General features: G+C 35.9%; 1 protein-coding gene across 1 annotated transcript in view; it reads right to left on the reverse strand.

Annotated features, from left to right (window-relative positions):
- The window catches only part of COL19A1 (collagen type XIX alpha 1 chain), a gene marked incomplete at its 5' end in the record, with an annotated part of 182,861 nt that overhangs the window by 35,508 nt on the left and 133,156 nt on the right, over window positions 1–14,197 (reverse strand). Inside the window, 12 exons of the mRNA XM_080617064.1 lie at window positions 3,029–3,082; window positions 3,171–3,224; window positions 3,331–3,366; window positions 4,667–4,744; window positions 4,858–4,902; window positions 5,261–5,350; window positions 7,098–7,151; window positions 10,774–10,827; window positions 12,030–12,083; window positions 12,193–12,228; window positions 13,132–13,167; window positions 14,123–14,167. Of these exons, the coding sequence (XP_080473190.1) occupies window positions 3,029–3,082; window positions 3,171–3,224; window positions 3,331–3,366; window positions 4,667–4,744; window positions 4,858–4,902; window positions 5,261–5,350; window positions 7,098–7,151; window positions 10,774–10,827; window positions 12,030–12,083; window positions 12,193–12,228; window positions 13,132–13,167; window positions 14,123–14,167 (636 nt within the window). The remainder of the gene's footprint in view (window positions 1–3,028; window positions 3,083–3,170; window positions 3,225–3,330; window positions 3,367–4,666; window positions 4,745–4,857; window positions 4,903–5,260; window positions 5,351–7,097; window positions 7,152–10,773; window positions 10,828–12,029; window positions 12,084–12,192; window positions 12,229–13,131; window positions 13,168–14,122; window positions 14,168–14,197) is intronic.

Here is a 14,197-nt window from a genome sequence, read left to right on the forward strand (position 1 = left end):
GCTAACTTCAATAAACTAACTCAGATACCAGACACAATCTAGCTACAGCAACATATGTAGTATGTTGTCCTGCCTTTAAACGTTAAGTATGAGTGCAAAACTCCGTGGTGCCGTAGCTAAATTACTACCAATACTAAAGATAACCTATTTGAAGCTCAATCAACAGATTTATGCTGTACTGCAATATATTTTGGAGTTCCAAGAGCTGCCATTAAACTTATATTTAAAGACTTCCTTTAAAAACTGATTGCACTAGGTATCACAAATGGACTCTTCAATTACCAATGTTCATTTCTTCTTGCAAATGCTGAAGCAAAAATAGGCCTGGGCATACTATAAAACTAGACACATTCAAAATTTGTTAGTTGTTCAGTCTGTTTCAGTTATTTCCACCTTGAAGAACAAAGTAAAAAGTGAGCACTTTTGTAGCAAATTAAAAAAATCTGTTGGACTGTCAGATGGTGGCAATGTGTATCTAATACAAGCTCAGAAGAAACACTGCTGAACATGCTTAACCATAAGTGTAATCAGTTCGCCATTTACAGATAGCATCGGCACCTTTGAAAGGATACTGTTTTTTCTAGGGTGAGACAGCCTTCTAATACAACTTAAGGACATAACTATGTAAAGGTATGAAGTCAATCCTCTGCATAAAGGTAATCTGTACATAGACATGATGTACATAGGATCACCTGCTCTTAAAAACCTGTAACAAGGCTTAAAAATAACAACAACATCTCTATATGGCCTGACTTTTCATCCTTCTCTTTGTGACATTTTACAGATAGGCAGGCTATTACCATGTTCCCTGTTTGGCTTTCTGCTGGACTACACAAATGTTTCCCCAGTATCTCTTTATTTCTAACAGTCTTATTTTAGCTGCAGTACCATTTTATGGTACAGGCCCCTAAGCTCTCAGTGTGAAAAGGCCCTAACATCTAGCTGCAAGGGCACACCAGGTATAAGAGCAAGCCTACCACATTTGTGCCATACAGTTCATCTGCCTAACTGCACACATACTGTAGATTCATAGTTGCATATGCTGAACTCTGAGTAATGGCATATATCAGGGAACACATGAAATAAAATAATTTAATAATAATAATAATTAAGAAAGAAGAATTAGTTGAAGATATTTTATATACAGAATGAAAATCTGATGTAATTATGTATTCTCTGAAGCTGGCCTTCTGAAAATGTTAAAATGGCCTTAACTATCTGGCTTACTCTTGCAGGCTACATCTTTCTTTAAAAATGTTCTCTCCAAAGAGAAAAGTATTTCAAGAGAGCAAAAGGCAATAATTCTCCTGTTAGTAGACCTGCCTGTTTAGCAGTGGCATCAGATTATTCACTTACATTTAATTTGCAGTGCACTGTGTCTTCCAAACCTATCCTACTTAAAGGATTTTGTTTTTTTCTTATCAAGCACTTTATGCTCATCTTCTCACATTTAATCTTGTTGACTTCAGGCTGTCCCTGAATTTTAAGTTTTGATTGTATCTTCAAAAAGCTAGCAATCTTTCCCAGTTCAATTGCAGATTTTACATCTACTTTTCCTAATCAAATCACTGACAAGAACTAGGCATGGTACAGACCCCTTTTCCCAAAATTGACAGTAATATGGTGACAGACACTCCTATTATATATTTTGATAAGTGTCAACTATATGGCAATTACTTCAAAACCAGTTTTTGCTTGCTTATCAAAACATCATGAGGACAGTCTCAAAGTTTTATTGAGGCCAAGGTATATAACATGGCTGCTTCCCTATATTTTTCAAGAAAGTTTACCTTCCAAAACCAGAAATCTGCCTTATTCCATGACTGGTTCTTAACAAAATTATGCCATCTTGTGTTTCCACTTTACCATTCATACCCCTGGTACTTAAAATTAAAATATTTCATATCTTTCTTGCAATCAGCCTTTTTTTTTTTATTTCAACTGACCCGTTATACTCTGGCTCCTCTTCAATTCACCTTTTATGAAGATAAGTTTTCTGCTAGCATCTCTCTCAAAATCTTTCTCAAAGTACTCAAAAGTAACTGCTAATCATTAAGAGACTGCGCTGGTTCATTCTTTGGGTGAATTACACCAGATCTGCATGCTGTATCTAAAATGTCTTTAACTAATTTTTTTAATTATTATTACTATTGTTAAATTAAATAAAAATCATTTTATATATTCTCTGAAGAGCAATTTTTTTCAGTGTACAGTGAAAACTACTGAATTACTCAGCTTCTTCACACAGTTTATAATTTGATCTACATGATTATTAAGTAACAGACTTTACCAGTCTTTCAAATTGTATTCATGGTGCCTTTTTCTTGTTATTTTTATATGCTTTCCTAACTGAAGCTCATTTTATATTTCAATCTTTGTGACACTGACTTGAGTGCTACCTTCATACTCAATGCCAGTGATAGACCAGCTTTAAGCACTGAATTTAAGCCTTTGAGGAGCTAGTGATACTCAAGTGCTTTCTAAAACATGGGGCCAGAATTTACTTAGTGTTTTTGTTTTCAAACCCAGCCACTTAACTTTCCTAAGTGATAAGGGGAATTTACTGCCTTAGAGACAAAATATTCTCAGAATTTCATTGAAAATTAATGTCTTCTTTCTGTGGCATAGCAGAATTAGCTTTGGAATTCCAAACTTTCTTTTTCAACATTTTAACAGCAATTATCAAAGTATGCTGCTGAAAATTTGCATTATGCAGAAATGTTTCTGAGACTGAGGAACACTATGTGAAGTTATAGCTGGGCAGAAACTCTAGTACACAAACTGTAACACCTTAAAACAAGGTATTTATCCTGTATATGTTAACAGGAGTTTAATTTACACTGCAGTATAAACAAGTAAAAAAAACCAAACCAAAACCAGAACAAAAAACCCCAACCCTCCAAAGGATTTAATAATTTTTAAATCAAATTTAAACAATTGAATGTCTAGATTTGCTAGGTTATGTCACCTCTTTAAATTTAAAGTATTTGCACCAAAGCTTATGCACAAGCTCTCTATGTATACGTACAGGATCACCTGGAGGGCCTGGTAGTCCTGGCTTTCCATCTCTTCCTGGAGCACCCTAGAAACAAATATAAAATTTGATGGCCTTAAAGCATTGACAAAGGACACATTACTTTTTGCAGTATATATAAAGAACTGTCACTTACATTAATACCAGGGGTACCTGGAGTTCCTGGTAATCCTGGGGGTCCCCTAGGGCCCTAAAAGCAGGAAAGATTGTTTAGGATTTAAGAATATTTTTCTTTTATTCTAAACTTCTTGAACTTTATTTATTTTTTGATAATAAAGAAAAAACTTATATCCTACCTGCATACCTGCTGATCCGGCTGGACCTATAGGACCCTGCAAGAAAACTCCAAATAATCAATAGTTACACTTTTTTGGATAAGGGAGATTAACACCATAAAAAAAAAAATACTGAATGTGGGAAATTGGTTCACATTGCAAGGAAGATTTTCTCTAAGTTTGGTTTTGAATCCAAATCTGATTTTGCCAAAATTGGAGAATTCCAGATTTTGCTGAGGCCCATTTTTAAGGGCAAGTATTATCGAAGAATATTGATCTGTGGTGAAACTTGCTAGGAGTTTTGCAAGATAAGTTGATATTCAGCTGAATAATAATAATTAAAAAGATTGTTTGAATACAAATGGATAATTTAAAAAATTCAGGTTTGAAAATATTTTAACTGAATAATTTTTAAGGTTACTATGTTAGATTAAGATCTTATTGTGAATCTCTAGTCAGCTTTCTCAAACATCTTCCCTCTGTACCTGAGTCCTGTCAATAAACTGAAATGTATCAGCTCACTATATCGGTTTGGACCACAGAAAGATTGCCATCTTCACCACAGTAGAACTCACATAATAATATGTACCACCGGTCATCTAAACCATCAGTATCATAATTTTTTTTACTGAATCCTCTGAAGACACTGCAGATGGCTTTATTTAAAGGCAACAGAAACAAACTTGGGAAAGAAACTGCGCAACTGAAATAGTTATTGCTATACAAGTTATTCAGTATGAAAGCTCTAGATAGACTGCATCGACTTCACGTTTACATTTAAATTGCACAGAAATGTGAGAAGCAAGCTGTGCAAAATCAGGACTTTACTATTTTCTGGCACAGTACCTGGCACTGTAAGGTTCTCATTTATAAGCAGTAGAATCTAATCTTGTAATTATCAGTCATCACAAATGCAAAAGCTAGAAGCTGATGCAAAGCCAAAGCCTTCCATATCTTTTCCATGTCTTTATGTCTTCCAGTACCAGCATGGATTTCAAAATGCCATTGTCTGCAATGTCAAGTATATCCCTTCTCTTTTACCAGTACTCAGGCTAGATTTTGCTGACAACCGCAAAAAACCGTTGCTTAGAAACGGACACATTCTGAAGATGTGTCAACACCATCCCTAGAAAGCTGATCTGTAAAGTAGTCAATGACTCTTTCAGTTCTCCAAGGCCTCGATTTCTCACTTAGCTCTAAATCCTTCTGGGTCTGGATAAAGGGAAAAGATGCTGAGTTGAGAGCTGAGTCAGTAGGGAGTTCATTGCATGGGTTTTTTACTATGCTTTGTTTAATTGTTGCAGTTTCTCAGCAATGCACAGTGAGAAGTCAAAATCCTGGGTGTGGGTATACTTACTGGTGACCCCTGAATGCCTATTCCAGGGAGGCCCATCTCCCCAGGTGCTCCTTGGACACCAGGTAGTCCTCTTTCTCCCTGAGAAGGGTACAAGGCTTTCAGTTACAGAAGTTGTGAAAATGTAAACTAGCATATTATCTTTTTTGTTTTTCTTGTTTTAGAAACAGAAATAATATATTAATTTGTTATACCTTTGGTCCCCGTGGACCTGGGTTTCCAGGAATACCAGTGGGACCCTAAAAAAAAAAAAATAAATAAAAACTGCAGGAAAAAAACCCCAAATTATGTTTTGAAATCAAAGAGACCAGCTGAATTTTACTGCCAAAATTAGTCAGCCTTTATAAATAAACTATGATATATTTACATGTATTTTCCTCATTAATACCACTGTCACTAGGAGCACGTGTGAGCCGTGCGCTATTTCTAGACTATATTTCAGTGCATTTATGACACCCACTATAATGTATGTTTCAATTTTGAAATTACATTAAAGAAAATGAATTGTTCTGATTTATTTCATTGCACAATGAGAATTCTTTAACAGTTGTCCCTATAAGAAATTGTCATAATAGCCCTTTCAGGTTACGGACTTACTGGTGTTCCAGGCAGACTTGGCCCAGGAGGTCCCACATCACCTTTAGGACCTGGGTGTCCAGGCGGTCCCATAATCCCACCAGGGTCCCCCTACAAGATAAATTTGAATCTCTAATTGAAATGAGAGAATTTTCTCTTATGTAAAACCTCTAAATATTGTCAAGGTTATCCTAGAAACTAACAATACTGTGAGAAGAAACAGAGAAAAAAAAGGCACATATTTTCCTGCCAAAACTTAGAGGAGGCATGGACCACACAACCACTAACAGTAACTAGTACTTTCTCAGTTTTTCTTGCTTGCAGTGCACCTGATCTACATTTCATTGCCCCCAGGCCCCCAATGCACAGATTGTCATTAAAGCCTGCCAATTAATTAATAGTAACAGCTTCAGACTCTTTCTCCAGTTATATCTCCCCAGTGCTAAAATCCTGGTCTTCACTGGTATTTCTGTTTGCATCTCTATTTCTTACTTCAAAGCATGCAGCATCTCTTGCTGACCATCTCTACAACTCCTCCTTTACACAGGTGATTTTGTGCCTTTTATTATGCTGCCCTCTTGTCTTTTGCATGCTCTTGCATCAGTCTCTGCGATTCTTTTTGAATACACTATTTCACATTTGCAAGACATTTTGCTCATTGTTCCAGTTATTTTCTTCTCCTGCCTTTTCATCAGCCCACTTCTTCAAACTGTTAAGGGATTTTATTAGTTTCTCTTGTACCCACAATGTGTAAATACCATAACACATCACACAATATCCCTGTGTACTTGCTTTTCTTCCCTTTTTCTTATATTCAACATATCACATACCATTTTTAACTCTTGCTGGTGTGGCTGAATTAAAACTAAGGGATTTCTACCCATCAAAATATAAATGCCATAAAGAGATCCCAGCCTTGGCTTACATCTGAGACAGTATAGCTGCCTCAGTGCTCTGCCAAGATGAATATGTCTGTCGTGGTTTAAGCCCAGGCCGTAAATTAGAACCACGCAGTCTACTTCCCCCCCACCTCCCAGAGGGATGGGGAGGAGAATCGAAAGAATGTAACTCCCATAGGTTGAGATAAAAACAGTCCAGTAACTAAGGTACAACACAAATCACTACTGCTGCCACCAGTAATAATAATGATAAGAGAAATAACAAGGGAAGAGAATACGATACCGCCCGCCAGAAAAGAGCCCGACAGAAAAGAGCACGTGCCCTTCCGGATAGCTCCCAGTTACATCCCCCGGCATGACGTGCTGTGGTATGGAATACCTCTTTGGCTAGTTTGGGTCAGGTGTCCTGTCCCTGCTTCCTCCCGGCTTCTCCTCCTACTTGGCAGAGCATGAGACTCACAAAGTCCTTGGTCAGAGTAAACATTCTGACCAGCAACTGAAAGCATCGGCTTTATCAGTATTATTCCCAGGCCGAAAGTCAAAACCACAGCGCTGCACCAGCTACTAAGAAGGAGAAAAACTGACTGCTGCTGCTGAACCCAGGACAGTCTGATTCTGAAGTGGGATTTTACAGAATAGTCCGGTTAGAGCACTACACTGAAAAGTCTGTTCTGTGGTTAGGACCTGAACTGACATTTCTACACTCACAGATTTAATGTAAGAGCCCAGAACAACCTCCTTGAAATATTATGCAAATTGTGAATCTGCAGAACAATTGGGTTGCCTAACTGGCCTGTAGCATCTCCAAGGAGCAAAGATGGGGTTGCTACTTGTACATTTTAAAATCAGTTCATAAAGCAGCCACACAGATGCGCTACAGAAGATGGAAGGCTACATCAGAGATGACAGTCTAATGTGCTCTAGCACATCAAGCTTAATAAAAGGAACTTAAAACATACCTTGTTTCCTTTAACACCTGGGCTTCCTGGTACCCCATGCTCTCCTGGTAAGCCCTGGAATTAATAAAAATACAACTATATATTGGATTATTTACTGCGCATTAGTATTGCTCCAAAATGTTAAAAAGTAGAAGTTAATGAATACGTCTTTAATCAAACATACATATCATTTTTCTTTAAGTTGAATAATCAAGATTATTTTTGGACCTTATCAGGGCAGAATGGCAGAAACTGACACCTTTATTTTTTCAATTTAAAAATAATTCCAAGTCTTGAAAATCAACCATTTTTTTTCAAGGAAGGTGGTAGCAGGGACAAACTTGAGTTTTAAATAAGTATGTCATCCTTTTTGCCTGTGAAGGGCTGTGTAATTTTCTTCACTATTATTCAAATTTGTATCTTAAAATCCTCAATGAATTCCTACTCCTGCGCATCACTAAATCCACCAAATTTCCTTTCAGCAAAATAAAAATATTCAATCCTTTCTTTTGTCAAGATCTTTAATTTTTCACATTTTGATTTTAACTTTAGCATTTTCATGATGGATTTCTTATAAATGCAGAGAAGTGAAATAGATTAAAATCTAAATAGAAGCTATTTAAATAACAGAGAAGGCTAAATTGTGTTCTCTTATTACAGCATAACAAATGCAGAAAACGTTTTCCATAACCCATCAATGCTATTCAACCAAGTATTATATCAAGCATTTTATTAAAAATACTAGTAATTTCCACAGTAAATGAGAAAATTGCCAAAACTGAACAGTAAAATCTGAGTATGATACTTAATCCAGAATGGAAAAAGAACTAAGAAAAATATAAAAACCACATATAGCTTCTATTTTTCTATGCACTGTGAAATATAGTTTTGTGAACACTGACATATGAAGGATGACAACATTTTCGTGCCAGTAGTGAAGGTTCAGCAGCTGTGTGTTCACTTTCTCCACTGTATTCTGTCCTTAATACAGACAGCTATTTCTTTTACCCAGCCATCCAAAGTAAGAGTATAAGAAAAAAGAAAACACAAGTACCTTAATGAAGACTATTCTGCTTATACCAAAACACAATCATTATGAGAATATATGGAAGTTTAAATTTACTGATTATGGATCTGACATTGTGTCCTACCTTACCTTATTTTGATAGTGACATAAAACACAAACAGCCTATCTTCTTTCCTGAGGATTTTTCTGATTTTTTTTTTTTTTCTTAGACCAAAATTAAGGGATCTCTTTGGAAAGGAAAGAAGTTCTATCTGCTGGATGGCTACCCTTTCATAATTTTCATCATGCTGCATAAGATGAATTACATTTGTCAATCCATAATGTTTCATATTTAGAAGGTGAAACAAAACAACAGGCCTAGATCTAAATACATGTTTCTGCAATATATTTAAATGCATGTTTTTATATACTAGAATTGTGTGTACAAATATGAATCTTCAAGATCTACATATATACAGTATTTATCTAGTCATAATGTCACTTGATCAAAGATGCAGCAGAACAGCAGTTTCAAAAGCAGCAATTATGAACTCAAGCAGGATGACGGAAAAACAAGCAAAACATAAAATGCAGTATTTTGTTATCTCTCACAGTAACATTTGGGATCTATCTACAAAGAGAAACACAGCAGAAAACGCTTACAAAATATTGTCATGGAAGACAATATTACAGATATATTAGACACAATTTTAAAAACATGTGCCTCAACTGAGTATGAAAATAAGGTGTGAAGCAATGCTCAGTTTGAATACTAGTTTTTTGGTCTGCCAAGAGCTGAAGATGCAGTTGTCACCGCTTACATCCTTACGACTTTTAACAGGTCAACAATAAAAATCTGCCAGTTGTACCACTCAGAACTGTACTTTAATATTAATAATGTATATGATTTAAAAGTCTATTAAAATTAAAGGTTCTCTTCCACAAAGTAGTCTCAGAGCATGTATGGAAAGGCCTAAGACAAAATGCAGCAATGCCACCTCCTAGATGCTTCTTTTTCTAGAAAAAAGAAAAACCAAAACCAACCCACAGAGCAAAGATCAAAATCTGATTTCAGTTAAATGGTTTAACTGCTAGGCTAAAGACAAGCTTGCCATTGTCTGCTTCTTTGGTTCACTTCTTAGATCTAACCACTCAAACTTCCAAAATTGTACTTAAAAAACATTTTATGGTTTATGGAGGTAGGGAGATGAATCAGGGAGAGGGAGTAGACGCCACTTGTTAGCTTCTGTGACAACACCAGTGTTGTGGACTGAAAACTAATTTCAGTTTACAAGAGGGATTAGGCAGAACATAGTTGCCTGCATACCTAAAAAGTGACTGATCCATAATTTGGAAGGAAGACAGGCAGCTATCTTCCAAAGACCTGCTATATTACAGGTCAAGTCAAATGACCAGGGAACTTTCAAGCTTAGTATAAGAGTGCCTAATAGTTTAAGATGTTTCCTGGAGTTTTCAGACTAGATTGAAGTTTCACCTGTGTTCTTCCTGCTCTGAGGCACAGGAGGTACAGTCATGCTGGATCCTGGGGGAGGCCCCTACCATTTTGAGGGATCCAGACCTGTCAATCTGTTTCCCTGCAGCATAATGGTCATAGGCTCACTAAAACCCTTAAGAAGGAGGTCCCTGTCACCTTGACAAACTCAACCAGTTGGTAAACCTGAATGTGGAGCACCAAAAAGCACAATAACTGCAGGACCATTAAAACTCTGCTGAGCACCACCCACTTCCTTGACAATCCCAATTGATGGGTCAAGAAACCATCTCTATCCTGCTTCTGACACCATCAGACAATGTTTAGTGGATCTCAATATTGGGGTGTATTTAAGAAGCACTGAAGCGAGAGCTTTTACTCTTCTTGATTATCTCACTCTCATTCCCCTGTTAGCATTGTGTTCATTGGATCCTGACTTCCCTTTCCAGCAGGTAGATTGTTGTTTACCTGGGATGAGTGGGCATCAAGTTGTCTTGGTTTGTGTTGCATTTTAGTAACTTAATTTACTGAACAGTAATTTAAAAACAAGTTTTATATTAAATTCTTTTCAAACAATACTATTCCTGCCAAAGACTTTAAATATTGTCCCTAGTTTTAGCAGAATTGTATCTTGTTCTGAATATTAGTTTTGCTTGTAAATCTGACCTAAATTATAAGATAATAAACATAGTTGTTTATCCTTTTCACCTTATTAATCTTTACCTCTTTTATACGAAGTAAACAAATTCAGAATAATACAAAACCATAGACAGAAATAAGGAAGGTCATGGGTTTAAATCCTTAGGTACACTTACTTTCCCTGTTTCTTCGCATTTCACTCCACACACACTATCCTTTCCAGTCATGATGTAACATTATTAAATCTTTGCTAGAGATGCTTTTAAATTTTCACCTACTGCTGTGAGATCAGAGTAATTTTTGCAGAGCTAATTATCTGTGAATCAGACAAATTAGTATTATCATTCTTACCTGCTCAGATAGTAACACAAGGAGAAAGAGAACAAAAGAAAAGGGCAGAACTCTGTCCTGCGGTATCCCATACTACTGTGCTTCAATATATGATTGCTACAGTACCATTCACAAAAGGAGCACCTATGATAACTTCCGAGGTACTGCTTCACTGGCTAACAGCTCATACACTACATTTCTACAGCTTGGTGAAACTGCTCAATACATACAACTTCTCCTGGCAGTCCCCTAGGTCCGACAGGTCCTGGTGGTCCTTGTAGCCCCTGTGAAATAACACATGCTTGAGGTAAAAGTGAATACAACCACTGTAATTCAGTGTAAAGTGTCCTCATGTATAAATAGAAGACGACATCTGGCATTAATAATCGTTTTCTGCATGGAGGAAGAAGTACGGAGTTTGCTCATTCTCCCTTAATCTAATGTTTAGTCCAATAAATCTTTGGGACTGATAAATACAAAATCCAAAGTATGCATACAAACCAAATACAAGTAATACAAACGAACTGTCTAAAGGGAAAGACAAAAGAAAGGAGTAAATCAAGATTTCCTCCCTCAAGGGACAGAGGTAGACGTGATTTTTTTTTAACTATGTGGTTGGTGTTACTTCTCTTTTTGGAATACTTCTCATTAGAAGGACTCCAGAGCAGTGGAAAGAAAAGAGGATTGAGATGTAGAGATAGAAGGGTGACTTGGCGCAAACCCTAATGATCCTTGGGTCTCTATGAGCCTCTTCTGGAAGGTGTACATTGTGAAGATGACCTAGGTTTTTACTGCAGTAACAACCATTATTTCAGTAGCTCCTACCAAGGGCATTAGCCTCCAAAGAGCAGTCTAAGGAATTAAGAGTGGAGAATAATTTTTAAGACCACAGTTTCGTGGACCCTGTAGCTGCATCTATTAATTGCTGGACTTCCTTTGATGATCTCAGGAACCCAAGTACTATGATTTCAACAGGAATACTGTTGGGTGGAGGTTACATTTTCCCAGTTTCCAATGCTACCATTATTTGAGAAAATTCAAGGCATCGTGTGAAATTCTCAAAGAACATTTCTTCTTCAGTTACCTTCTTCAAAGCAAGGCAATGACTACTTTGGCATTACCTGCAATTCTATAGGATTAAACACAGGAACCACTAATGAATTGGCAGTGGTTACTCACTGGTGGCTAACGAATACGACCAGCTACTGATGGATTTGTAATTGCAAAATGGGTGCTCATATTACTGAATGATCAAATAACATTTAGGCTTTGCATAAATATTTCTTGCTGAGTTATCCTGAGATCAAGAAGAATTTTATGAACTAAAAGCAAAAAAGCCATAATCCATGCACAAAATTTTTATATAACTATAAGCAATCTCTGCCCTCTAATACTAGCTAAAGAATTGATAGCATTCATCTATGTAGCTTATATAACAGCATAGAATGCAATTTCTGTTAATTCCACAAATATATCTCTCACCTACCTTTGATCCTGGATTTCCAATCAGACCAGGTGGTCCAGGGTCTCCTGTTTCACCCTAATGATATTGTTTGAGAAAATAAAAATATCCAGATTTACTGTTATGTCTCCCAGTACACCTCTGCACATCAGTGATGTATATATAGTATGTATAGGTCAAAACATACCTTACTTCCTTTTGATCCTTCCATTCCAGTTTCTCCCTGAAAACAGCAGGTATAACTGTAAGAAGTTAAAACTTTAACTAAGACCAACTAAGAGTTTAATTTGCTACCTTAAAATATTATAACATAGTTGGTAAACTTAACAAATATTGATAAAACATTAAAGAATTTCTGATGGCTTGAGCAAAGTCTGAATGGCATTCCTGTTTCAAACTAATTCTGTTTGCAGGTTTTCCTACTATTTTAAAGAAGAAATGTTTGAAAACATCTCATTTGCTTAAAAGCTTCTCCAGTCTAAAGCCTATTCTTCACCACTAAATCTCCACTGGTGAGGCAGTATTAATCTCCAAAGCCACACATTATTACAGAATGCCTCATTTTGTTTATTATAATATGTTAATCTGAAGTATCTGAGCAGCCTTCAGTTGTGTATTAAACAGCATAAGTAGTTTTGTCAAATGTTCTAAGAGAGAACAACAGACTCTTACAGAATGAGTGCTCTGAAAATATCCCCAAAAATAACAAAAAAAAAAATAAAAAAAAAAGCACACGTAAGATGGCCATAAGAAAACTACCTGATATTAAATGCCACACTGGAAACTGGTGAAACAATTAACATAGTAGAGTTCAGCCCACCTATAATTTTGTGAAATAACTGAAAGAATGAACCTTCAGGGAACAAAAAAGAGCATGTCATTTAAACTCAGTTCATGGACTGTTCCAAATACAGAAATGCTGAAGAAAAGGGCATCTCTGTTTTTTATTTATAAGCTGCATGAAACTGATGCATGTTTAAGAAGGAAACAATACTTATGCTATCCTACATAATCACTGAATTTAAGAAAACTGTACAAAGAAAAGAATTACAGCATGAATAGAGTATGAAAAAAATACCAAATGTAAATTATTCATATAATGATTTCAGAACGTAGCTATACTCACTGGATCTCCCTTGTCCCCTTTATCAGAAGGCTCTCCCTATGGAAACACAAAGAAGAGGTTAAAACAAATTTATTTCAAATGGCAAATAGAACATATGTCTGGTTTTCGCAAAGTCCTTGAAAAATGTTGTGTTTTTTTAAACCTATACAAAACATAAGTATATGGATTACAGAAGTTTACTTGAGAGATGATGTTGATTTAATGAGAAGACCATGACATGTGTGATCCTTTTAAGCAATAAGCACAAGGGAGGGTCAAGAACATGAACTAAAAAACGTGTCAATATGTACAAATCTGACAAATTCTCAAATGCAAGTACTGTATAACACACAAAATTATGAATCTGTCATATTGATAGAGTAAAAAAAAGTGTCTGCCTCTGTAAAGACTGTTTATACACAAGGAAATTACCAAGGAAAACATCTGGAAGCTTAACAGCTGCACAGCAAAATGCTCATTATTCAGTGGATAAAGAACTTGGGTATATCACATGTTCCTAGAAAAATACAATACATTCCTATTCCTCAGTAACATTCCCCACCCCATGTCTTTCTGAGAAATTAAAGCTTAAATAAAAAAAATTAAATGAGGGAATTTATTTATAAATTTTAATAATTTAGACTCCTGTTTTTTTTTCATATAGATATTGAAGATTTCATTATAACTTGAAAAAATATGAATGGTGTCTAATTCGTGAGACAATCACTGATCACAAACTTATATAAACATAATCTTAAACTGGTATTCAGTCAAAGTTTGAGTATGGTTGAAGTTAAGAACTCTGTGAACTGTTGGGAGAGGGAAATCTACTTGTAGACATGAATAGTCTCTCAAGGATAGGCTTAAGTAAATTACTAAGGACATTCAGAGATTGACAGCTGTGCCTAAATATATTTTCTTCATCCTGAGTATATTTTCTAAGATTTGATTCATAATCATTCAGCCACCTTCTAGCATCACACATAAGCACAGAAGCAAGGAATTAATTTACCTTTTCTCCTTTTGCACCGGTCATTCCCAATTCTCCTTTTTGACCCTTTTAATAAAATAAATTATATTTTAAACA

The sequence above is a fragment of the Psittacula echo genome (genome assembly GCF_963264785.1).
Source record: "Psittacula echo genome assembly, chromosome: 4".
Lineage (NCBI taxonomy): Eukaryota > Metazoa > Chordata > Aves > Psittaciformes > Psittacidae > Psittacula > Psittacula echo.